The sequence below is a fragment of the Drosophila obscura genome, unplaced genomic scaffold (assembly GCF_018151105.1).
Source record: "Drosophila obscura isolate BZ-5 IFL unplaced genomic scaffold, ASM1815110v1 contig_1, whole genome shotgun sequence".
NCBI classification, from domain to species: domain Eukaryota; kingdom Metazoa; phylum Arthropoda; class Insecta; order Diptera; family Drosophilidae; genus Drosophila; species Drosophila obscura.
The window spans coordinates 11,002,036-11,026,447 of NW_024542679.1; the positions used below are offsets into that span (position 1 = coordinate 11,002,036).

General features: G+C 43.0%; 8 protein-coding genes across 9 annotated transcripts; 5 read left to right on the forward strand and 3 right to left on the reverse strand.

Annotated features, from left to right (window-relative positions):
- The first annotated feature begins 312 nt into the window (after window positions 1-312).
- LOC111071241 lies at window positions 313-2,308 on the forward strand. Its single transcript, XM_022362477.2, has 2 exons — window positions 313-600; window positions 671-2,308. The coding sequence occupies exons 1-2, from the start codon at window positions 598-600 to the stop codon at window positions 2,204-2,206; spliced, it is 1,539 nt and encodes a 512-aa protein (XP_022218169.2). The 5' UTR covers window positions 313-597; the 3' UTR covers window positions 2,207-2,308.
- An 82-nt stretch (window positions 2,309-2,390) lies between these two features.
- On the forward strand, window positions 2,391-3,976 carry LOC111071268 (protein-cysteine N-palmitoyltransferase Rasp). The gene is given in 2 exon segments (XM_022362519.2): window positions 2,391-3,418; window positions 3,420-3,976. Coding segments are annotated over 2 exon segments (1,494 nt in total). The 5' UTR covers window positions 2,391-2,401; the 3' UTR covers window positions 3,897-3,976.
- Window positions 3,938-5,373, reverse strand: LOC111071269. The gene has a single exon (XM_022362520.2). It carries the CDS (start codon window positions 5,341-5,343, stop codon window positions 3,988-3,990), a length of 1,356 nt encoding a protein of 451 aa, XP_022218212.2. The 5' UTR covers window positions 5,344-5,373; the 3' UTR covers window positions 3,938-3,987.
- Window positions 5,374-5,651: 278 nt separating this feature from the next.
- On the forward strand, window positions 5,652-8,945 carry LOC111071270 (cell death-inducing p53-target protein 1). 2 transcript variants are annotated; one of them, XM_022362521.2, is made up of 3 exons: window positions 5,652-5,743; window positions 7,848-8,176; window positions 8,241-8,945. In XM_022362521.2, exons 2-3 carry the CDS (start codon window positions 7,887-7,889, stop codon window positions 8,344-8,346), a joined length of 396 nt encoding a protein of 131 aa, XP_022218213.1. In that variant the 5' UTR covers window positions 5,652-5,743; window positions 7,848-7,886; the 3' UTR covers window positions 8,347-8,945. The 2 variants fall into 2 exon arrangements, with proteins under 2 accessions (XP_022218213.1, XP_022218214.1); XM_022362522.2 differs by lacking the exon at window positions 5,652-5,743 and adding an exon at window positions 5,813-5,879.
- On the reverse strand, window positions 8,903-11,767 carry LOC111071267. Its single transcript, XM_022362518.2, has 8 exons — window positions 11,509-11,767; window positions 11,109-11,447; window positions 10,932-11,054; window positions 10,524-10,877; window positions 10,274-10,465; window positions 9,888-10,217; window positions 9,360-9,815; window positions 8,903-9,299 (listed from the first exon to the last, which is right to left on the reverse strand). The coding sequence occupies exons 1-8, from the start codon at window positions 11,521-11,523 to the stop codon at window positions 9,042-9,044; spliced, it is 2,067 nt and encodes a 688-aa protein (XP_022218210.2). The 5' UTR covers window positions 11,524-11,767; the 3' UTR covers window positions 8,903-9,041.
- A 409-nt stretch (window positions 11,768-12,176) lies between these two features.
- Window positions 12,177-13,084, forward strand: LOC111071312 (60S ribosomal protein L26). The gene is made up of 2 exons (XM_022362583.2): window positions 12,177-12,274; window positions 12,436-13,084. Exon 2 carries the CDS (start codon window positions 12,454-12,456, stop codon window positions 12,901-12,903), a length of 450 nt encoding a protein of 149 aa, XP_022218275.1. The 5' UTR covers window positions 12,177-12,274; window positions 12,436-12,453; the 3' UTR covers window positions 12,904-13,084.
- A 477-nt stretch (window positions 13,085-13,561) lies between these two features.
- On the reverse strand, window positions 13,562-14,391 carry LOC111071311 (gametocyte-specific factor 1 homolog). Its single transcript, XM_022362582.1, has 2 exons — window positions 14,134-14,391; window positions 13,562-14,060 (listed from the first exon to the last, which is right to left on the reverse strand). The coding sequence occupies exons 1-2, from the start codon at window positions 14,308-14,310 to the stop codon at window positions 13,713-13,715; spliced, it is 525 nt and encodes a 174-aa protein (XP_022218274.1). The 5' UTR covers window positions 14,311-14,391; the 3' UTR covers window positions 13,562-13,712.
- An 8,638-nt stretch (window positions 14,392-23,029) lies between these two features.
- Window positions 23,030-24,398, forward strand: LOC111071236 (corepressor interacting with RBPJ 1). The gene is made up of 2 exons (XM_022362462.2): window positions 23,030-23,211; window positions 23,280-24,398. Exons 1-2 carry the CDS (start codon window positions 23,140-23,142, stop codon window positions 24,324-24,326), a joined length of 1,119 nt encoding a protein of 372 aa, XP_022218154.1. The 5' UTR covers window positions 23,030-23,139; the 3' UTR covers window positions 24,327-24,398.
- The last annotated feature ends 14 nt before the right edge of the window (window positions 24,399-24,412 follow it).

A 24,412-nucleotide genomic window follows, 5' to 3' on the forward strand; every position in this document is an offset into this window, starting at 1 on the left:
TGATATTACTCGATTTTGATATTCGGCATAATATTACTAGCAAGCTAACACTCTCAGCGCTGAACATATAGCTTTATCCAATTAATCAAAAAGTTTTGTACAAGATTGGTTAGTTTTCAGAACCCTTTTTTATTGGATTGTTTACATAATAAGGTTCAAACAAAAACGGCCAAAGCATAAAACGTAAGTTTTTACCGGAATGTAACGTCATAGTTGCTTGTGAACCAAGTTTCTGCTATGCGTATGGCTTCTGTATACCTTATTTCCTTTAATTAATGTTAAATTTGTTGTTTCAAGATGTCTACGCACGCAAACTAAATAAATTCTGTCCATTTCCTTGCAGTTATTTATTGCAATACTATGCACGCACGCAAACTAGATAGATTAGTTAAATGAAATATAATATTTAAGACCACCATTTTTTTTACACACTCGACAACCCTAGGCTGTCCATTCTCTGTGGTTCACTTTCATGGCGTTTCGTTCGCGTCGTCGCGTTCTTTTCTCGTTCTTTCTCGTTTGCTGGAATTGCAAGAATTGAAATTAACACACTTTGAAACATTCAAAATAATTGGAATTTAAACACAACAAACAAAAATGGTAATTGGAACACGCTCGCTGCATTGTTTTTGTTTTTGAAATCAATTAATTGTGAATTTAAACGATATAGAATCACCTAAAATGGATGGGTCACTCGTCCACAATAATGGACCTACAACGCTCCCTGCGCAACGATATCCACACATGCGAGGTTGTGTTGGCCGCCAAAGACGGCTTCAGTGTACGCGCGCATTCCTTCGTGCTCAGCACATGCAGCGATCTGATGCGGAATCTCCTGGTGGATGTCCCGCCGGGCCATGAGGCCACCATAGTGCTGCCCGATATCCGAGGCGAACTGCTGGAAAGTATGTTGTCGTTCATCTACATGGGCGAAACAGGCCTGCCCTCGGTGCTGCTCACTGAGTTTCTGGAGGCCATCAACCTATTGGGCATCAAATCCGCCATTAGCTTCGAGTGCAATCCCTCCTCCAACGTGGACGTAGGCGCTGGCGCTTTGGCGGTGGAGGCAGCTAAATCAATCAGCGGCCTGCAAATCGCCCAAGCCGAGCTGATTGACGAAGAGGAGGAGGGACAGACACAGATGGGTGTGGCAGCCGCAGTCATGGCTGAAGAGCAGCCCCATCAGCCAGCAGCACACACCAGCCGTCCGCTGGAGTTTCTCGATGTGTACAACGAGACGCCAAAGATCACGTACTCCATTGAGCACATGGGTGGTCACTCGAACGGCAATCAGTTTATTCTAACTGAGAATACGGGAGCATTTACAATCACACAATCGGCGTCCAGTTTGTCCAAGCTGGAGACCTCCGAAAATGCGAACAGTGTCGGCGAGGTGGATATGGTGGAGGATGACGCGGAAGCGGATACCACCGAAGAGGAGCCGGAAACACAAATACTCGAGGAGGAATATCCCTCAGATCCATTGATTGAGATAAACGCCAGTGCAGATATGGACGACGATGAGATGCACGAGGATCTGGTGGATGAGGAGATGCTGGAAGTGAAGCCGCGCAAGCTGGCTGTGGCCAAGCCGAGAGGCCGACGCCCCAATCGGTCAAAGACTATGAAGCGACCGCCGCCCAGGCAGCAGCCACAGTTTCTCACCCTCAAACAAGAAGGCAAAGATGACATTAACGATGCTCTGGATCTCGCGGCTGACGCTGTAATCCTCGAGGGTCTGAGTCTGCAGAAGGCTGCCGATCGTTATGATATCTCGAAGACTGTTTTGTGGCGTCGTGTGCGCACCAATCCCGCATATATGCGAAGCAACCGCGAGAGGCCATCATTGTCTGAGGCGTACGAAAGACTTAAAACCGGCGACTCGCTCAAGAGCATCAGCCAGGATCTGGGCATACCCATGTCCACCCTACATCGACACAAAGTTCGACTGTCGGCGCAGGGTCGCCTGCCAGACTTTGTCGCCTGCCGCCGCCGTGACACTACCCCCAAGGACGAGCTTCGCGAGAAACTGGCCAAGGCCGTCCATGCCTGCCTCAAAGAGGGTATGTCGCAGAACCATGCGGCCAATCTGTTCGAGATACCCAAGAGCACGCTCTGGCGTCACCTACAGCGTCAAATGGCCCTCTCGGATCGTAAGGTAAAGAAGGAGGAACAGGATGACTATGATGAGGAGATTCTGAACTAGAGATAATGGAGGTTTAGATATCGTTTTAGAATGTACACCCTAGGCTACTACCAGCTAAGTAATTCCACATAAGTCTTAAAATAAAAATGGTTCAATCTCCTCGACCGTCGATCTGCTCAAATTTGGCGCGTAAATGTGCTCTCATCTCAGTTTGGCATCGATAGTCGATAGAATAGAACGACTATCGAGTGAAAGATGCCAAATGCCGGGCTGTTGAGCAGGTGCGAAATATTTGTTTATTTCGGGGTTTATATAGCTTATATTGTTGTTGGACTGTACAAAATCTATGAGCTACGTGACCGCATCGTTAAGGAGGCTCAGTTTCAGTTCTCGGATGGCTGGAACCTGCTGCCGTTCCTGCAGCGTCGCCGCGATGACAGCAACGACGAGTTGGAGAACTTTGGCGACTTTATCGCTCTGTTCTGGCCCTTCTACCTGTTGCACGCGATTGTGAACGGGGTGCTTAACTGGAAGTGGCCCCGTCTGCTGTGCCATGGATACGCTTCCGTGTGTGCCTTGGCCCTGGGCCTCAATCTACATTGGACATCGCTGGCGGTGCTGACTCTGCTGGTCGCCAGCTATTATCTGGTGTCTCTGATTGGCTCGAAGCGCCTGGTGTGGCTCCTCTCCGCCGGCTGGATCCTGTGCATCAATGTGATGAAAAACAACACCTGGTGGGTCGACCGCGTTGGCTATACGGAGTATGTAATGGTGATAGTCACGCTCTCTTGGAGTTTGCTGCGCGGCTGCAGCTTTGCGCTGGCGAGACTGGGCGCAAAGAAGGACGTGCCTACGTCAAGTTACGACTTGATCGAGTACCTGGGCTACGCCATGTACTTTCCATGCCTCACCTACGGACCCATCATCAGTTACCAGCGATTTGCAGCTCGTCGCCGGGGACAAAAGAATTGGCTGGCATTTGTTGGCGCAGTGGGACGCAGCGCTATCTGGTGGCTACTGATGCAGTGTGGACTGCACTTTTTCTACATACACTACATGGCGAGGGATGTGCGTATGGTGGCCATGATGGACTCTGTTTTCTGGCAGCACTCGGCGGGCTATTTCATGGGACAGTTCTTCTTCCTATACTACGTGGTAACCTATGGCCTGGGCATCGCCTTTGCGGTGCATGACGGTATCCCAGCGCCCAGTCGTCCGCGCTGCATTGGACGCATACACTTCTACTCGGACATGTGGAAGTACTTTGATGAAGGGGCTCTACGAGTTCCTTTTCAAGCACATCTATGCAGAGCTGTGTGGCAAACACTCTTCGCCAGCGCGAAAGTTCTGTGCCACTGCCTTGACGTTTGCGTTTGTCTTCGTTTGGCATGGCTGCTACACCTATGTCCTCATCTGGAGCATACTCAACTTCCTGTGCCTTGCCGCGGAGAAGCTCTACAAGACGCTGATTTCCATGCCGACCTACCAGACCTGGACACTTGGATACTTGGGCCCTGTGGGCGCTCAGAGACTGCATGCGATGCTGGCCACCCAGCTCTTTATTCCGGCAGCCTTCTCGAATGTGTACTTCATTGGGGGTCAGGAAATTGGCGACTTTCTGATGCGCGGCGCCTACTTAAGCGGTGTGGGCAACTATATGGCACTCTGCTTTTGCAGCTACTGCTTCTTTCAATGCTCCGAACTGCTGCTGGCCAAGTCAACGGCCCCCACAAAGCCCAAAACCAATTGATTCCAGTAGATCTAGAGAAAAAGTTGACAATATTTTGTAATAAAGCTTAGATATATTCATGGAATATACACTTGTCTAACGACATCTTGGCTCATCTGTCGTTCTCTTCGTTCTCCTGCCAGTCCAGCCATCGGGTCTGTGTATATGTGGACGTAAAGTTCTCCAGCAACTCGTCAAGCATCTCGTCGCAGGTTTGCGTATGCTGTGTATTGTACAGTCCATCATCCGGCCAATGGGTCTGGGTTTGTATGTGGGATAGACCCAGCTCCTCGAATAAATCATCACAGGTCTGGGTGTACATGTTGGCCGAAGTCTGTGCGCCAAACATCGGCTCGCTATCGGGAGGATAGGAGGTAAAGCCGTCACCGACTGAAATGGGCGCCGTGGGTACGGGCACTTGATCCTCCCAGTTGTCGTCTGGCGTTTGGGTTTCTATGTGGCCCACAGTGGTGGCGGCAGTTTGATCCTGAACTTCCGTCATCTCGGTCAACGTTTCTTCATCCCAGTTGTCGTCCGGCGTTTGGGTTTCAATGTGGCCAACTGAAGTGGCGGCAGTCTGTACCTGCACTGGCAGTTCCGTTGTCATTTCAGCCATCGTGCCCTGATACCAATTGTCCTCCGGCGTTTGGGTTTCCTGCACCACCGTTGCCGCTGCCATTGTCAAATCGGTTATGGTGCCCTGATCCCAGTTGTCTTCCGGCGTTTGGGTTTCTATGTTGCGCAGTGGAGGCACTAGTATCTCATTGGGATCTTCGAACTCTGTTTGAGTTTCCATGTCCAGTCTCTCCGGCTGTGAATCCTCTGGTAGCTGCAGCACACATTGAACGTCCATGGGTGGCACATACCAGACGAATGTTTGCTCTGCTTCCGCTGCATCCGTACAGCTCTCCGGCGTGGGAGGCATGGTGGGAAGTGTAGGTGGATTCTCATTGGTGGCGCTGATTTCCTGCAGCTTCTTCCACGTGCCGAGGGCAGGTATTGCTACCTTTCCGTCATTCTTGTCCAACAGATGATTCTTGCGCCTCATGTGGGTTCGCAGACCAGCCGCGCTGCTATATGTTAGCTGGCAGACGGGGCACTTGTGTTCCAAGCACTTGTGCCTGTCCAGGTCACGTTGGAGCAGAAACTTATCGCCACAGATAAGACATTTGTAGTTTTTGGCCAGGTGGATCTTCTGAAAGTGCTGCCGGACCAGGCGCAGGCTGGAGAAGCTTCTGCCCTCCACTCGACCGATTGCCGAGGCATGGTACCTGCACCGTTCCACTGGGCAGTAGAACACAGAAATGTTTGGCTTAGAAATTACCACTTTGTGCCGCTGCCGCAGGTGCAACTGGTAGTGGCTGTAGTTGCTGAAGACCTGGTCGCCACATTGTTCACAACGGTATTCGCGTTCCGGCAGCAACTCCGAAATGTTGGGCGTATATTTCATATGATAGCTGCGTTTCATTATTTCATTGATACCGATAACTGCGTTTCATTATTTCATTGATACCGATAACTGCGTTTCATTATTTCATTGATACCGATAACTGCGTTTCATTATTTCATTGATAGTTTCATTGATACCGATAACTCTACACGGTAACTACACTGTATATACTACACTACACACTTGCTACATATAAACTACATATTTCTGTAATTATAGCTATAAAAATAATAAATTAATTAACAACATGATATTTATAGTTTTTATTCTAGCTATTATTTACTTAATTTAAAATAAATCTCTTTTTTTTTTCAAAATATTTGCAGCCCTGCGATTTGTGTCGTTGTGTCGTTAGCCAGCACATGCATTTTACAACACTAGTTATATGTTAAACGCTGTTGCTTGCAATTTCTTCGAGGTAAAATCGGGTTCAAAACCAAAAATGTGCAAATAAATGTGTTTCCGTGGCAACGGAAAAGCAATTAAATTAAATTTGCCAAAACAAGGGCTTTAAAAATAAAGGGAACTGCATACAGATCGCTAAATTGGCAAATGTACAAATATTTAGATTTACAAGCATACATATACCCATACCAATACAGTGATCTGCTTCGAACCAATAATAACAAGAGTGTGTGTGTGTGTTGTGTTTGTGTGTGCCCGCGTACAAAAATATACATTAAAAATTAGCACAAATTAAAGTTGGCTGGCGTCACTATAGACGGTGGTTGGGGAGGGGTGGAAGTATATGACTTAGTAATCCAAGGCTCTCAAGGTGCAATAAAACATATACTATAAGAGAGTGTACAAGTGTTATAGCTGCAACGACACGCGAGCCCTTTCCCTTTCCATGCCAACACCAGCCCAAGCAAATGGCAAAGAATGTGGCAATGCTGTCTATCAACACACCCAGAGCCGCCTTCTTTCTTGTTCTACTCTCCCGCCCCCTGACCCTCACACTGTGTCTATTCTTGGCGCGACTACGTCATCTGTAGCATCAGCAACATCTGTTCCGAAGATAGTGTGTTTCAGTTCGGGAGGTAGGGAGAGAAGAGAGGTAGGGAGCCACATATAATACCAATCGAGTTGGTGTTGCTTGCTCAACTGTTGATGCTCTAAAGGGCGGACGGCAAGGTCGTCCATACACAAACACACCCACAGACAGCTCCCCGTACTCCATTTAAAGTAATTTCATTCTGTGCAATTTGTCATCCATTTAATTATAATTTCCATCAATTATCTTTGGCCTGTAAGTGGACAGCAGATTATTTAATAGAGTCCCATGTCCATCCATTTCCCATAGTTCCCATAGGGCATGGCCTGGTTGTGCTATTAGCCATAAAAACAACACGTAAGCAGCGTCTGAAATTAACACAAATGCTAAAATTAAATACACATTAAGGCCTTTTTCATATCCCATCCGATTGAGAAACAGAGAAAGAAACGTTGATGCAAAGACCTTGTACATAAACAGAGAGCAAACAGAATTTAATTAAAATATACCCTAGAAGAGGGTATTATAGTTCTGTCTCGATTAATGATCAAATGTTACCTAAAACTGAAAAATATTCCATTAAAGGTGAGCTGAGAGCTATTTTCGGGGCTTTAATCTTCTATTATCTGGTACAAGTTCTGGTAATTGAGCTCAAGCTTGCGCTTAAATATCATGAGGTTATCGCATTTCCAAGGCAAAGATTCATCTAAGCTTTGTGATAATGAATGAAACTGAGACTCAGACTGAGAGCTGACGTAAGCATTAGCTGCAACTGCTTGTTGTTGGCTGTGATGTCTTTCCAGATAGTAGCCGCCCCTAAAATAGGCTTGCCAAAAGGGAGTAACAATCATGAAATTTGAATTGATTCATTCAGTTTTCATTGACTGGCAACCGCATTGTGGATCGCCCACACATATCATACAGAAATCAGCATTGAATGAATGGTGGTTGGCAGCAGGTTGTGGTTGGGCGTTCTGGCCATGTTATGAGTATCTGGTTTACAGCATTGCATTACTTCCGTCTGTATGTACATACATTTGGAATTGCACCACAGCACCCAGTGTGATTGACTGGTGAAAGTTGGCAGAGACACTGTCTGAGGGGCCAAACGGCGGAGAGGCTTTTGTCTTGAGTGATCGTGTCAAACCCATTTGCCATATCTTATCAGCCCTTGTCCCGCCACCAGAGCCCGTACCGACAGTGGCAAGTTCCGATTGATGATTGCCCTCAATTGCATGTCTGTCCGTGGAATTTCAATTGCTAATTGACAGAGCTACATAAGAGGCAGGGTATGGGTATTGCGCAGTCGACGCATGTCGGAGGTTTTGTACTGAAAGAGAATCGCATTTTCGTTGTGCCCTCACTCTCTGTGAATATTCCATTAGAATGCGTGCCAAAAGACGAAACGCGTGACTCATGACTCGAGCAGTGGATGCTGCGGTGCTATTTTCAGCTACAAATATTTTCGTCTGTTTACCTGACGCGCGAATTATCCACTAAAATGAACCTGAAACCTTCTTACTTGCAGTGTTATTTCTCCGCTAAGTGCATTTACTAGCCTAACATAATGAGCAAGTCGACGGGCAATGCACCACCGCAGTTCACGTATGTGCCGCCACCATCGGCACCGCCGTCCTACCAGGAGGCTGTGGGCGGCGTCAAGCCAGTGGGTCCGTATACGCCCGTATTGGCGCCCGCTACCGCTGGAAATGCAACAATTGTGACCACAGTGGTACCCATTAGCCGCACATCGACGCATATGATTTGTCCGTCATGCCATGCCGAGATTGAGACGACCACACGCACCGAGCCCGGCATGATTGCCTATTTGTCTGGCTTTGTGATTGCATTGCTTGGGTAAGTGCGCTGCTCATTGTAAAGCTTTTGAACTGCTGCTCAGTGCCTTTATTTCTGATTTTAGTTGCTGGCTGGGATGCTGCCTGATACCTTGCTGCATTGACGACTGCATGGATGTCCATCACACGTGCCCCAATTGCAAGGCGTATTTGGGACGCTTCCGTCGATAGGCGAGAGTGCTTTTAATTTAAGCAAGCGTTTTTGCCTTTATTTATTTAATTGTAGTAATGTCATTTGGATTCCACAAGCGGAAGCGGATGTAACGAAATGAAACGAAACGAGCCAATGCTTCCCTTTAATCACACGCTAATACTTGCTAAATTGCTCAAATGCATCCTTAACGACAATTTCTTTCTTGTTTGCTAGTAATCAAATGTTTTTGATGCCACGCCCACACACGCGAATGATAGCTTTAAAAACAACATATATATGTGTATATATTGAAAGCTGCTCCACATCCAATACAAAATCCAACGAATCTGCAGCTGCCTCCTTTTGCACAAAATGCTAAATTTAATATACATACATATAAATTCAGTTTCTGTTATGGAACCAAACAAATGACACAAGTACATCCACGTATATTGTATGTAATAGAGTTTATTAATTTTAACGAAAGACAAATTGCAATACAAGATATTTTTGTAAATGTTTGTAAACGGTCTTTGGCGGTCTATATATGGTAAATGGCTACATTTATGTACATCAGATATACAACACCCAAGCTCTAAATAATTGACTTTTTATCTATTAAATAAAACATTAAATGTGACTAAAAATTTCCATAATTAAATAATACATTTGAACATGTATGTTGAACGTTAAAGGGCGGGCGAGTACAGCAGCAGCAGAGATTTGACTTCACTTAATCCTCGCCTTCAGCTGCTATGATTTTCATTAGCTTCATGCGTAGAGCGCGGCGTTTGCTGGGATTTTCAATTTGTTCCATTTCGGCTTTTATTAGCTCTCCAAATGCCTCCACGTCTGCTTTGAATTTGCGTTTGTTGCTCGTTGGACCATCGTCCAAGGAGTCCAACAGCGGATCGATCGAGGGCATGGACGCACTCTGTGAATCGCTTAAATAACATGGCACCTCTGTGTCAGTTTCAGCTTGCGTCTGATGCTGTAGTATAAATAATACATTTGGAACACATACGATTGAGACGAGCATTATTTTACTCACATTCAAGTCGCTGTCTAGAGTTAACTTAAGAAATGGCTTGAGGAACGTCATGTATGGCACCCAGAAAGGTGTCGAATTATTGGGCATGATCTCCTTCTGCTTCAAATAACAAAGATATTGGCTCCGCAATGCGACAATTTTGCTGTTAATGTCTGCTATGTCTATGCGGTCGTATATTTTTCTCATTTCCTTAACAATCTGCTGAAAAGAATTGGCCCGCAAGACTTTATTTCGATACTGATTGTTATTTGGATCATATAGATTTGGGCATTGCTCGTACAACTTGATCAGCCTTCGGATGCCTTCGGGTCCCCAGCGAATGTCCTTGGCCTGTATGATGTCGAGCACATTGTGGGGGGAGCAGCTCAGCAATGGATTGTAAGAGGAATTAGTGTCGCTTTCATAATCGTTCAAAAAGCTTGAACAACCGAAGTCCGAAGTCTCTGATTTTATCTCCTTTATGGGAAGAGAATAAATGGCTACATTTATAGACATTTTTGAACAAAACAAATGGCAAGCAATACTCACATCAGTCTGCTCGTTGGAACATTTAAGAAAGGGCTTGAGGAACCGTATGTATTGAACCCAGAAGGGCACTATTTTATCGCGTGTATTCGAGTAGTTCGCCTCCATCTTTAAGTGGGACAAGTATTGGCTCCTTAAAGTACTGAATTTATTTCTGATGTCTTCCGTGTCTATGGTGTCGTATATTTTTCTTAACTCTTTGACAATCTGCTGCAAAGACTTGGCCCGAGCCTGTTTGGATCGGTAGTCAGTGTGCTGGGGATCATACAAGTTGGGGCGATTCTCGTATAGCGTAATGAGCACTCTGATGGCCTCGGGGTGCCAACGTATCTTCTAAATATGTGCAGAAATAAACTTATTAAGATTTATAAATGATTTCAAATACTTGCCTTGGGCTTTTTGGTGTTTAGCGTATCGTTTGACTCCAACGAAGAATCACTTTCATTCTCATCATCCCTTAAAGAGTTGGGCAGCTCCTCCTCCACTTGGCAGACAGTTTCTGGTTTTATCTCAGTCTCGTGTATCTCTAAACAGCTTGCTGGCTCAATGTCAGCTTCTGGTTTTATCTCAGTGTGATTTGACTTTAGCGGAAGAGAATAAATGCAACATACGCGTACACAGATCGCGCGACATACTCACATCAGACTCTGAAGCTCTCTGACTTTCAGAAAACCTGAGATGTGGCTTGAGAAACTCAATGTATTTCACACAGAACGGCGCCATCCTCTCGTGCGTTTCCAAGCCACTTTTATGGTAGTTTGCCTCATTCTTCAAATGGACCAGATATTGGCTCCTCAATGTTCCAATCTTATTTTTGATGTCTGTCGTGTCTATGTTGTCGTATATTTTTCTCATTCCCTTCACGATCTGCCGCAATGCTTTGGCCCGGAATTGTTTGTTGCGGTACTGAGCATGCTTGGGGTCATACAAGTTTGGGCGCTTCTCGTACAGCTCAATTAGCATTTTGATGGCCTCTGGGCTCCAAATAATCTTCTAAAAACTCATTTGTTTATTGGCAATTGTTCAACGATAACAGCAAATACTTGCCTTGGGCCTAGTCATGTCCAGCTTATCGTTTGGCGATGTCCAGAGTGGGTCGAAAGAAGAACCAGCTTCACTTTCATCATTGCTCAAACAGTTTGGGACATCAGAGTCAGCTTCTGGTTTTATCTGTATATGATTGATAATAGAGTTGGAGCACACAAGAAGCCGAATTATACTCACATCCAAATCCACAGATTCCTTCATTTCGGGCGGCTTCAAAAACGGCCTAAGGAACTCCAAACACTGCACCCAATTTGGCTTTTCCATTCCATTTTTTATGTAGTTCTTCTCCTTTTTCAAATAACTTAAGTACTGGCTCCTCAGTGTGCAAATTTTAGTTTTGACATCTGTAGTCAGTATACAATCGTATATTTTCCTCATTTCCAGGACAATCTGCTGAAACGACTCGGCGCGGCAATCCTTGTTGAAGTACTGTTCGTGTTTCGCGTCATACAGGTGTGGCTGCTCCTTGTATAGCTTCATAAGCATTTTGATGGCATCAGGACTCCAATAAATCTTCTAAAAATGCAGGAAATCATTTAGTTTAAGCTCACAATAAGCCAAACATTTTGCAAATTACTTTGGTCCTCGGCATTGTTTACAAAAAATAGCGCAAAATAATACTGAAAGCGCATCCAAGTGCGCATCTATGGGAATGGCTGTATTTTACCGATGGTATACAAAACTTTTTATAAATATATTTTTCTGTTTGCCGGTGCTTTTATCTTGTCAAACCATTGTCAACCATTTGGATTGGCTGCTATAAAATACGAAGACACATTTGTAAACAAATCGACGGCATCTAATTTTTACAATGGACAAGTTCCTATTACGATAGTATCGATTGTTTTTTTTTAAAACGTTGATATTCCTCGATTTTGCTATTCCGTTTGATATTACTAGCTGGTTGGCCCTCTCAGCCCTAAAAAAAATAATAATAATAAATAATAAAGGGCCGCAAAGAAAAGTTGTCTTCTAATTATTTCCATAAAAAAGCTATGTTGTTATTAACAGTCCGGGGAGTGCTGTTAAGCGCACCCACTGCACGAATTTGACATTTCCGTACTTAGTGATGAGCGCATATCGATAGACCAAAACTAAATTGTCTTTTTTAAAACGTTGTGGCCGAAATAAGATGTTTATAGAAAGGATATGGTTTTAGTAAAACAACAAAACGACAATGCATTATAAAGACCACCCATAGACGCAACATATAAACTAAAAGAATGGAAATCCTACAGCACTTTGACAACCCAAAACTATCGATACACATATATACATTTTCCCATCCCTAACCGCGGAGCAACTGTCAAAATTCTTTCTTTTCGTTGTGTTTACGACGGTAGGTGGGTTTTCGTGATTAATTTGGTATTTGCCGAGCCATCCGTGCATATTATTGCAGATGAACAATGAAAATGAGTGCCGAATACAGCACTCCAGTTATCTGTGATATTATGCGGAATTTCCGAAATCGTTATACTGACCATTGCCCATGTTTTGTTTACAGCCCGCACAGCCAAGCAAAATGAAACTGAACAAGTTTGTGTCGTCGTCGCGCAGGAAGAACCGCAAGCGCCACTTCCAGGCCCCATCGCACATCCGCCGTCGTCTGATGTCCGCACCCCTCTCCAAGGAGCTGCGTCAGAAATACAATGTGCGCTCCATGCCCATTCGCCGCGACGATGAGGTTCAGGTGATCCGTGGCCACTTCAAGGGTAACCAGGTTGGCAAGGTTGTCCAGTCCTACCGCAAGAAGTTCGTGGTCTACATTGAGAAGATCCAGCGCGAGAACGCCAACGGCACCAACGTCTACGTGGGCATCCACCCCAGCAAGGTGCTGATTGTCAAGCTGAAGCTGGACAAGGACCGCAAGGCCATTCTGGAGCGTCGCGGCAAGGGACGTCTGGCTGCTCTGGGCAAGGACAAGGGCAAGTACACCGAGGAGACGGCCGCTCAGCCCATGGAGACAGCGTAAATGCCGGAAGCAGTAACGACCACATCTTAAACCCATGGGACGTCACTGTTTACAGTTTTTACCGTAACGGATAAGTTTATAAAACGAAGCAAACCAATTCGCGAAAAAAACCTTGTGTGGAGTGAAAGACCGCATTTCTTTAAAAATAAAGAATAGTTGATTTTTCAAAATGGACAAAGTACTACTTGATTTTTGGATTTTCCAGTTTTGTGTTCAGCAGAATATTTATATGACCATTTTTTTTTTTGCTCATTTTTTATTTGTTGGCTTTGCTAGGGATATTAGGATATTAGTTCTCCTCAGAGCCGTAGATAAGTGGCTCTTATTTGTTAAACACTTCAAACACACATCAGTTATGTACTCGGTGAAAGGAAAGGTTTGATCCTATACTGAATACCCAGGGGACATGAGAAGCATCGATGGGTTTAAGTTAATGGGCAAGAGGGCCTAGGAGAAACTGTAGTTGATCTTAAGAATACTTCTATAAGGAACGAAAAAAATTGGGCAATGAACCGGTCCAAGCTTTTGCGTTATAGTATGGGGAAGGGAACCATAACGAATCCAAAGGAGCCTGTGCAGCAAGCGGCACATATGACACATAAGAGTACGATGGTAAATGGTCCAGTCCCCTTGGCAGAGCCCACACAGGTAATGGAAATTAAGGCACGATATTTCACTTTATTCGAAGTACTTGTGGATTTGAAGATTACTACTCCAAATGCCTAGGAACAGGCGAATATAACTTCGTCGGTTGAGTTCATGTTTTTAGAAGCAAATTGTACATTATTTTGAGATTAAAAAACGGCTCATTAATTGTAAGAGCGTTTCGAACGCTGCTGATTGGCATTGTATGGTGTGGGACGATTTTCAGAACGGGACGTGGACTGGCCCGACTCCTCTTCATCACAGTAATCGCCGCGACGACGACGTTCCTCTTTAATGAATGCCTTGCGCTGGGCCGGGAACATTCCGTTCGGTTCGCGCACTATATTCGCCTGAGCGCAATATACCTGCGGATTATAGTCCTCAACCTTAATATCGTCCCAATTCTCGTCGGCTTCAATTTTCTCATGTCTTGTGTCGGCGCGCAGCACAGCTGGTTCGCTGGTTTGATACTGCACAATTATTTTGCGATCATCGCATGATTTGGTATGTTGCTGTGGAAGGAAAACGAGAAGTTCAGCTGTGTGTTTTATGTATCTCATACACAAATCTTAGCAGATTACTTACATGGAACTCTGGCTCTGGTACGAGATGCCCCTTGTTAAAAGGACACACAAGAAGTTCTACCGTGTCTTTGTAGAGCTCACGACATTTTATAATGTGCTGCTGATACTTTTTGCGTAGCATCACGTGCTCCTTGTTGTACGGGCAGGACACCATATCCCTTTCCTCGAGTCTGTGCATTTTTGGTAATAAATTTCGTTTTTGAGATCAAATTAAATTCAGTATTCAGCCTGGTAGAGGTGTCAAACCATCGATGGCACTATCGATAGTATCGATATTTTACTGATAGCCTCTACTATCGACGGTTTTGCGACTAGCATGATAGTATCGAGCTACAGTCGTTGCGCTTTTGATATGTTTGGATTGGCTGCTATAAAATACGAAGACACATTTGTAGACAAATCGACAGGTGGCATCTACTTTTTACAATGGACAAGTTCCTAAAAGGTTTCAATGGTTTTTTAATAATTATTTGATCCCGATACTATCACGATAGTATCGATTGTTTTTTCAAAACTTTCAACGTTGATATTCCTCGATTTTGATATTCCGTTTAATATTACTAGCTAGCTGGGACTCTCAGCCCTAAACAAATAATTTTATCCGATAGATACATAAATTTTCTACAAGATTGGCAAGTTTTCAGAAGTCCTTTTTATTGGATTATTTACATATTAAGGTTCAAACAAAATCAACATAAAACGAATGTGACGTCGTTCTGTGGCGCTGCCAGACTCGTGCAATTCGTAGTTGCTGCAATATCAATTTTTAATGGGATTGTTTAGATAATAGGGTTCAAACAAAAACGGCCAAAGCATCAAACGTAAATGTTTACTAAATGTGACGTCAGTGTTGCTGGTCAACCAAGTTTCTTCTATGCGTATGTACTTTTGTATACCTTATTTCTTTTAATTGGTGTTAAATGTTTTGTTACAAGCTCCATGAAGACATTATTTATGATATTATCCTAGATTGACATGTTTTTTACGTTTTAATGCACATATTTGTGTTTTATATATACATTTATCCCGGTTCTGATACCTATTATTGGAACCCGTGAGCTGCCATATAACGGCAGAAAACTATAATTTCGTATCAGTCAGCCTTTGTCAGAGAGCATTTACAATTTTTTTTACTTTCATATCAGTCAGCTCTTGTCAATGAGCAATATTTTGTTCAGTGGCGCCATTTGCGCTGAACTAGTGAACTACTACTACTGCCGCCGAACCAATCCGCGTGCTGAATGCGATGGAAATAGCCATTCGAACATTTTAATGACAGCGGCAAGTATTTGGCGTCGATATGCTTCCCGTCACAATGGAATTTCTGCGGTTACTATGGATTGGAAATTATTTACAAACGAATGCTAGCTAAATGGTAGAATATTGGAAGTGGAAGTGGTTTTTGTATTTGATAATAATAGCTACATTGGCTAATGAAAATGTAGTCTTATTTCAGAACATAAAAAACTTATTTTTAATAATTCGTTTACAAAATAAACGTTTCGGCTTTTTTTTCATTGCTTTTTAAAGGCGTCTCCGTCTTTTTTTTTTTTTTCTATTTTTGTCATATTTTGCTTTCTGGTATGATTCATAAAAATTTGGGGTTTGTCTGCCCTTTGATATCCATGTTCTTCTTATCTCACCCGGGAACAGTTTTATAAGTTCATCAAGCAGTTGGCTTGCTTGTGTTCCTGTCATTAATAACTCATTATTGGAATAATACTTCATTATTTCCCTTCTTATTGTTTTGCGGTCCTGGTCAGTAAGAGGTGTATTCTGTTTACGTTTGTTCAGAATTTTTATTTGGGAGGTTTTTATGAGTATTCCCAAAGTTGTTACAACAACGGATGTAGGTGGCACTGGGGAAATACTTTTACTTTTATTAAATTTAGTGTTATTGGCATCCCAATTGTCTTCTATTTCCGATTCTGTCTCAAAATTTAGCCGTGGCGGTACCTGCGTCTGTGATGCCGGTGATGCTGGTGATGGTGGCGATGGTGGTGATGGTGGCGATGCCGGGGATGGTGGGTATGGTGGGGATGGCGGGGATGCCGGTGATGCCGGTAATGGTGGTGATGGTGGCGATGGTGGTGATGGTGGCGATGGTGGTGATGGTGGGGATGGCGGGCATTGTGGCGATGTTGTTTTTTTTTCTTTTTTTGCTTTGTGGAGGGGAATCGGTAACCCACTCCCATGCTGGGATCTGACATAATATACAAGGAAATAAGCAAAGTAGTGAAGAGGATCGAATCCATGGACATGGGCAAAAATTTTTTGGCAATTATTTGCGATGGCTGCTGTGCCAACAACTTAGCCGTATGCTTTGTCGGAATGAAGTATCCTGTCTTGTTGGACATAACCCACCTGACAAAATTGTTCTCTGGAAACAAGATTTCACCATTCACCGATCGAATTCTTAAACAGCTGTACGCAACTTTTACCGTTGAAAACTGGAGGGAAATATTTCGTAACTTGCCAAGCTTGGACACAGTTCCCATGAAATTTCAAACGTTTTACCCGTCAGAACTGACGAATTTGGTGGAAAGATACTATTCATACCCTCGTGAAACTGGAATGGCATTGCAATTAAACAAGGCTAACTGTAACCATTTAGAGACAACTGGTTCAGTTATAAAAATACTTGCTGGCAATATTATAAATTTCGCATTTCACATGGGTGAAGAAACTGAATTTCAAGAGGATGCCCTACTTTATACCACCCGGCTTGTGGGAGCTCTGGCACATGAAATGTCTGAAAATAATATTTAAATATGAGAATCAATTCTTTTTCGTCCATTTTCCTGACGTCTTGCTTAATTCTGTTGATTTTCAAAAATTTGTGTATCTTTCTTTGTCATCAAACACCCAAATCCAAATTCAAGACGCACGTCTTCCAATGTAAACGCCTTTTCTGCTTCATTGCGTCTATGCCGATATCGATAGCAGACGCGCCCAGTGTAAAAAGGCTATTATTTTCGAACATAAAAAACTTATTTTTAATAATTTTTAATAATAATAATATCAGAACAATAGCTTCGTTGGCTTGTTTAAAATTTAGTGTTCTTAAAATATATTGTCATTGTTCTATGTCGTTGTTTTTGCAGTCGTTGCAAAATATATTCGTTTCGCTGGAAAAAAGTAAAATTAGATTGTATGTGAGTGGATGAAAGGTAAATACTTACAATATATCTTTGCTTAAAAAGCAGTAATAACAAATCAAAATGTTGCAGCTGAGGCACGCTCTGCTGCATTCAATGCATACATTTTCTTTTTTGCAGTCCTTGTATTTGCATGTGTCTCCATTGCAGCATATTGATTTTGTCGGAATTGCGTCAGTTTCGGTTTTTTTTTTTTCATTGCTTTTTAAAGGCGTCTCCGTCTTTTTTTTTTGTTTTCTGATTTTGTCATATTTCGCTTTCCGGTATGATTCATAAAAATTTGGGGTTTGTCTGCCCTTTGATATCCAACTTCCTCTTATTTCATTCGGGAAAAGTTTTATGATTTCGTCAAGCAGCTGGTTTGCTTGCGTTCTTGTCATTTGTAAATCATTTTTGCAAAAATATCTCATTATTACCAGCCTTATTGTACGGCGGTCCTGGTCTGTTAGCGGCGTATTCTGTTTTCGTTTCTTCAGAATTTTTATTTGGGAGGTTTTTATTAGAATTCCCATAGTTGTTAGAACAACGGATGTAGGTAGCACTGGCGAAACACTTTTACTTTTATTAAATTGATTGGTCTTTGCGTCCCAATTGTCGTCCATTTCGGACTCAGAGTCAAAATACAGGCGTCTTGCTGTTTGTGGCGTACGTACTCGTACCGGCGTCTCCTGTGATGACGATGACTGTGGTGGGGATGGTGGGGATGGCGGGGATGCCGGTGATGCCGGTGATGGTGGTGATGGTGGTGATGGTGGTGATGGTGGTGATGGTGGTGATGGTGGTGATGGTGGTGATGGTGGCGATGGTGGTGATGGTGGCGATGGCGTGTATGGCGGGGATGGCGGGCAGTGTGGCGATGTTGTTTTTTTTTCTTTTTTTGCTTTGTGGAGGGGAATCGGTATCCCACTCCCATACAGTGCTGCCAACTTTTCATCAGGAAAAAAGCCATTTCTGACTTGTACAAGACACAAAAAAAGCTGAAAAATTACAGAAAAAAGCCAAAAAAAAGCGTAATTTTTGGGTTTACCAATTTTTTTATTTCTGTAGTATTTTATAGGGTTTTTACTGTAAGACCGCCATTAATTCGTCTAACTCAGCGTAATTGTCTTCAGGCTCGCAATCGTACGACTTGGTCGTACCAATCAAGCGAAGATAATTTTTGGGCACATCATAATCGAAACCGCATTTTCCCAGTCTTCGTAGTTTTGTGACGCTGATATCTGTTGATTCGTCGAGTAAGAGACTGAATTTGGAGTCCCCAATATCGCTGCACAAGTCTTCGAAAAAATGACGCGCCAGAACATTCTAATACTCTCTGCACACTGAGTCCATCCTGGGGGAACGGTGGGAATTTTTGAAAGATGTGAAACACCGATTCACATTGACACCATCCACCATCCATGAGAAACAACTGTTGCTCACAATTGCGTGCGGTGAAAATTTGTTTACTTTAATTAAAATGAATATAAATAACATTTCAATGGTCGTGAATGTGATTCAGCAGCAAAACATATTCTTGCACAAGCTAATCATGTTGTTGGACATGGACGATGATGATGAGGATAGCTTTGACGAGGAGGAGATAATAGAATGGATATCTGTATTGAAAACACTGAAGCCCGGAAGGTTGTGGTCATTTGTGACTGCTTATACTAAATCCAATCAATGTTTTAAATAAAAATATAAATTATATGTGTGTTGAGAAGCGGTTTGGGACATTTTGGGAGAAAGATGTACCCAAAAACAACGAGGCGTTTTTAAAGCTAAGTTATGTACAGCCGTATACTTTGGGCTCTTTGTTTTGAGTAAAGAATAGTCGGAAGGCTGTCAGCCTATAGCGTGTGCAATATCCTGCTTGAGTTTTGCAGAGCATTTATAAATGAGAGGATTCCAGAGGATAGTCCACAAACAGAGTTGTGTATCTGAGACAATTTTGACATATCAGATGTTTTTTTGTTGTTTTTTTTTACCATTTTCCTGTCTGTCATTGTTTACATTTTCGTAGTGAATTCCGATTTTTTGTTGTGAATGTCAAATATTTATTGTTGCATTTGACAATTATCGAAAAAATACCGCACTGAAACGTGAGAATTAGGAACATCCCAGATGGATGGTGGAATAACTGGGAAGTTTTCGGAACGGCAAAACCTTACGGACCATCCCAGAAATGGATGGTGGATGGTCCCCAGTGTGAAAAGGCTATTAATGATGCTGGTGCATTTCGTTCGATGCAGCTTAACTCGTCCTGCAGCTCCAACTTCAAAATGTTTGTTGCACAATTTGTCCAAATGATCAACTTGTGCCATGGATGCATGTTGAGCAATAAAGAGACACAACGCTGCTTCCTGCTCAACAGTTTTAACAGGCAAAGTTCCAAAATCTATTTTGTTTTGTTGTGTGAAGCCGGTCGTCGAATTCGTGTGCTTCTTCGTTTTCGCATGAGCCCGCAGATCACTAAGTTTGGCTATTATTGTGATTTTGCAATAGCTGCAGTACACCCTATGCTCATCAGTATCGTCCTTTCTTGCCCAAGCTTTAAATTCATCGCTTTTAAGCCAAGCATCGCGGCACTTCTGCTTATACAATGGAATTTCTGCGGTTACTATGGATTGGAAATTATTTACAAACGAATGCTAGCTAAATGGTAGAATATTGGAAGTGGAAGTGGTTTTGTATTTATTAATAAAATCTACATTGGCTAATGAAAAAGTTGTTTTATTTTAGGACATAAATTTTTATTTTTTGAATATTTCGTTAAAATAATGGCTACATTTTCTCACTGAAAATGAGGCTTATTTTTAAACTTAAGTAACTTAATTTTAAAAATTAGTTAAAACAATTAAAACAGAACAATGTTGTTCATGGTTCATTGTTGTTTGTTTTGCAGTCGTTGCAAAATATATTCGTTTCGCTGAAAAAAAGTAAAATTAGACTGTGTGTGTGTTGAAGTAAGGTAAATACTTACAATATATCTTTGTTTAAATAGCAGTAGTAACAAATAAGTGTGTCGCAGCTGGAGCAGGCTTGGCTGCATTCAATGCAAACATCCTTTTTGCAGTCTTTGCAAATGCATTTATCTCCATTGCAGCATATAGATTTAGTTACAATTGCTACAGTTTTGTTTTTGGTTTCCGTCAATTTTGTTTGTTTTTTTTTTTTGTCATATACAGCTTTTCTGTACGATTCATAAAAATTTGGCGTTCGTCTGCCCTTTGTTATCCATGTTTGTCTAATTTCATTAGGGAATAGTTTTATTATTTCGTCCAGCAGCTGATTTGCTTGCTGTCTTGACATTTCGTAATCGTTTTTGATGAAATATCTCATTATTTCTAGTTTTATTGTCCTACGGTCCTGGTCTGTCAGCGGCGTTTGTTGTTTTTTTTTGTTTAGGATTTTTATTTGTAACGTTTTAATTAAAATTCCTAATGTTGTTATGACAACTGAAGTAGGTACTGGCGAGACTGTTGAATTTTTATCGAATTGGTTGCTCTTCGCATCCCAATTGTTGTCCATTTCGGAATCTGAATCGAAGTATAAGCATCTTGCTGAATGTGACGTTGACAATGTCGATGTGGATGGCAATGGCTGGGATGGTGGGGATGGTTTGGACGGTGGCGATGGAGGGGATGGCGGGGATGTAGGGGATGGCGGGGATGTAGGGGATGGCGGGGATGTAGGGGATGGCGGGGATGGAGGGGATGGCGGGGATGGAGGGGATGGCGGGGATGGAGGGGATGGAGGGTATGGAGGGGATGGCGGGGATGGTGGGGATGGCGGGGATGGCGGGGATGGAGGGGATGGAGGGTATGGAGGGGATGGAGGGGATGGTGGGTATGGAGGGGATGGAGGGGATGGCGGGGATGCCGGTGACGCCGGTGATGTTTGTGATTTTTGTGTTGTTTGTGATGACGTGTATGGCGGGCATTGTGTTGATGTAGACGTTTTTCGTTTTTTGTTTGGCGGGGAATTTGTATCCCATTCCCAAATTGTGCACTTGACTTTCATTTTTCTTTTTTGTTCTTAGTGTGACCGCTTAGAATTGAAAAAAAAATAACCAGAAGAAAATACCAAATACCATTTCAGTTCGAAAAACTGAAAAACTGTGAATTGACACACACATACACACGGATTTACACATTTTTTTTTAGGTGTTTTCTCCGAAGATATTGTATTATAACAGAAAGATTTAAGTTATCATGCATAGCCTGGAAAGCGTGTTTTATGCCTACAACGATGCACAGCCGTGCGTCCACTCAAAGCAGGATTTTAAAAGAGCTGTCCAATTTTTAAATGAGAACCTTGCGGATTATTTGAAGAAGGGGAAAATATATTTGGCGAATTTGTTGGATTTTGCTGACAATGACTTCTTTGTGGCGTTTGATGAATATCATCTCCCCGTAAAGTATTGTCGGGAGCGCTGGAAGGTGCTGGCAAAAGCATGTTTTAACAGCGATGGGAGTTTATTCCGGTTTATCAGCTTACGCGTGAAGCCCATCCTGGCACAGATTCCAGAGACGAATGGCCGATCCATGCTGGGCTCGGATGTAATTTACAAGGAGATAAAGAACGTCTTAAAGAGGATCGAAGATATGAACCTAGAAAAAAATTTATTGGCAATTATTTGTGATGGCTGCTGTGCCAATCACCTAGCAGCAAACCTTGTCAGCGTTAAGTATCCTGTCTTGTGGGACATAACCCATTTGTCAAAATTGTTCTCTGGAAACAAGATTTCACCATTCTCCGATAGAATTCTCAAACAGCTATATGACGCAACTTTTACCGTTGAAAACTGGAGGGAAATATTTAGTAATTTGCCAAGCTTGGACACAGTACCCATGAAATTTCATTCGTATTATTCGTCAGAACTGATGAATCTTGAAAAATTGGTAGAAACATACTTTTCAAATCCACGTGAAACGGTATTGCGATTGAACAATGCCAACTGCAACCAGTTAGAAACATCTGGTTCTGTAATTAAAATACTTGCCGGCAATATAATAAATTTCGCATTTCACATGGGTGAAGAAACTGAATTTCAAGAGGATGACTTACTTAATACTACTAAGCTTGTGGGAGCTTTGGCTCTACTTGAGCACTAACAATACAACAAAACATAACATAAGCAAATACTGTTTAGTTCTTATTCTTAGTTATAAAAAAAATTAACTAAAATAAAATAAAATAAAAAATATAAACATTTGACTATCTTCAAACAGGAAGAAGAAGAAAAAAAGTAGCCAAAGAGGAAGAAGAAGAAAAAAGTAACCAAAGAGGAAGAAGAAGAAAAAAGTAACCAAAGAGGAAGAAGAAGAAAAAAGTAACCAAAGAGGAAGAAGAAGAAAAAAGTAACCAAAGAGGAAGAAGAAGATACATGCCAAAATATACCATATAACGGGGGCCCCCCCCCCGGCCCCCCGCCCCCCCCCCCCCCTATATAGGAATGTGACGTCGTTCTGTGGCGCTGCCAGACTCGTGCAATTCGTAGTTGCTGCGGGCTGCCATACCATGATATTTTGTGATATGAAATTCGTCAATTTTGATATTCAGTTTAATATTACTAGATAGTTGGCCATCTCAGGCCTAAAAAAATAATTTTATCCAATTCCTCAATGAATTTTGTTTAAGATTGGCTAGTTTTCAGAACTATTTTTAATGGGATTGTTTAGATAATAGGGTTCAAACAAAAACGGCCAAAGCATAAAACGTAAATGTTGACTAACTTGTTTTAATAAAGCACGGAAATTTTACAACACTAGCTCGCTCTAAACAACATTCACGAAAAATATTTGTAAAATTTGCGAAATATTATTATTATTTAGACTTCTGTAGAGAATCAAACACAAAGCAACATGGGCAAGGGTTTCAACAATTACATGTGCAAGAAATTCTTCCATCCCGCCTCCAGAGATAATCTCAAGAGGGTAAGTACTCGGGAATGGCGTTTCAATGAATGAAACTAATTTCCTGAATGCATTTCTCGCCCCCCCAGGTGTGGATGGCGGAACAACAGGCGGAGGCCTACAAAAAGAAGCAGGAGGAGCTGCGCAACCAGTATGAGAAGGAGCAGGACCTGCACGAAAACAAGGCCATGCTCAGCAAGGACAGCAAGGATAAGCTGAGTGTCAATTTCATGTACGAGCCGCCGCCAGGAGTACGCAAGGAGCGCGAAAAGGACGACGACGAGCCGGAGTACAAGTTCGAATGGCAGCGCAAATATAATGCTCCCCGAGAGTCCTACTGCAAGGGCGACACCGAGATCCGGGATCAGCCCTTTGGCATCCAGGTGCGCAACGTACGCTGTCTCAAGTGCCACAAATGGGGGCACATCAACACGGACAAGGAGTGCAGCATGTACAGCATATCCATGAGCGAGGCACGCAAGCTTCACGCCGAATCGGAGGCCACCGACATCATGTCCAAGAACGTGCTCGAGGAGCAGATGAAGGAGGATGGTCTGATGATGAAGCGTTCAGCGTTGGAGCTGCAGAGCATTAAGACCATCCAGAGACAGCACCAGTTGGTGCCCAGCGACGAGGAGGATGAGTCCAATGCCAATCAACAGAATCCCGAGCTCATGTTTCTCAAGTCGCTGACCAAGAAGCAGAAGCTAAAGTTGCTCAAAAAGCTAGAGAAGATCGACCGCATGAAGCGCAAGGGGGAGAGCATCAAGAAGTCAAGCAAGAAAAAGTCGAAGAAACAAAAGGAAGACAAAGACGGCAAGAAGAAAAAGTCCAAGAGCAGCCAAAAGGAGAAATCAGCCAGAAAAGACAGGAAATCTGTAGACAGCGATGGCTCGTCGTCGTCCTCCTCCTCAGATAGTGATGCGGAAGACAACCCTAGAAGCCATTACAAAGACCAACAGTCGAGAGAGCTCCAAAACCAGAGTTCACGGAGAAACGGTGCCCAGCGATCGAGGGAGTCGGAAGACAACTACCATCGGCGACGGAATGACCGCAGTGAGCGAAGAGAGCGCTCCCGCTCGGCCAGTAGAGACAGACGTCGGGAGAGGGAGCGCAGAGATCACTCCAGGCGATAGGCATACAGTTTTTCTCATGTATTATCAGTGTTCTTTTCCCAATTACTCCATCAATAAAATATCAGGGAGAATACGCAACTCTCTTT

Bases quoted from the DNA above. Each gene is read 5' to 3' on its own strand.
- LOC111071269 (XM_022362520.2), bottom strand. From the start codon at position 5,343: ATGAAACGCAGCTATCATATGAAATATACGCCCAACATTTCGGAGTTG.
- LOC111071270 (XM_022362521.2), top strand. From the start codon at position 7,887: ATGAGCAAGTCGACGGGCAATGCACCACCGCAGTTCACGTATGTGCCG. The intron at 8,177-8,240 runs GTAAGTGCGCTG...TTCTGATTTTAG, and splicing joins TTTGTGATTGCATTGCTTGG to TTGCTGGCTGGGATGCTGCC.
- LOC111071267 (XM_022362518.2), bottom strand. The intron at 10,878-10,931 runs GCAAGTATTTGC...ATGAGTTTTTAG, and splicing joins TGGACATGACTAGGCCCAAG to AAGATTATTTGGAGCCCAGA. The intron at 9,300-9,359 runs GTGAGTAAAATA...TTTATACTACAG, and splicing joins CTCTAGACAGCGACTTGAAT to CATCAGACGCAAGCTGAAAC.
- LOC111071312 (XM_022362583.2), top strand. From the start codon at position 12,454: ATGAAACTGAACAAGTTTGTGTCGTCGTCGCGCAGGAAGAACCGCAAG.
- LOC111071311 (XM_022362582.1), bottom strand. From the start codon at position 14,310: ATGCACAGACTCGAGGAAAGGGATATGGTGTCCTGCCCGTACAACAAG. The intron at 14,061-14,133 runs GTAAGTAATCTG...TTCCTTCCACAG, and splicing joins TACCAGAGCCAGAGTTCCAT to CAACATACCAAATCATGCGA.
- LOC111071236 (XM_022362462.2), top strand. From the start codon at position 23,140: ATGGGCAAGGGTTTCAACAATTACATGTGCAAGAAATTCTTCCATCCC. The intron at 23,212-23,279 runs GTAAGTACTCGG...TCGCCCCCCCAG, and splicing joins CCAGAGATAATCTCAAGAGG to GTGTGGATGGCGGAACAACA.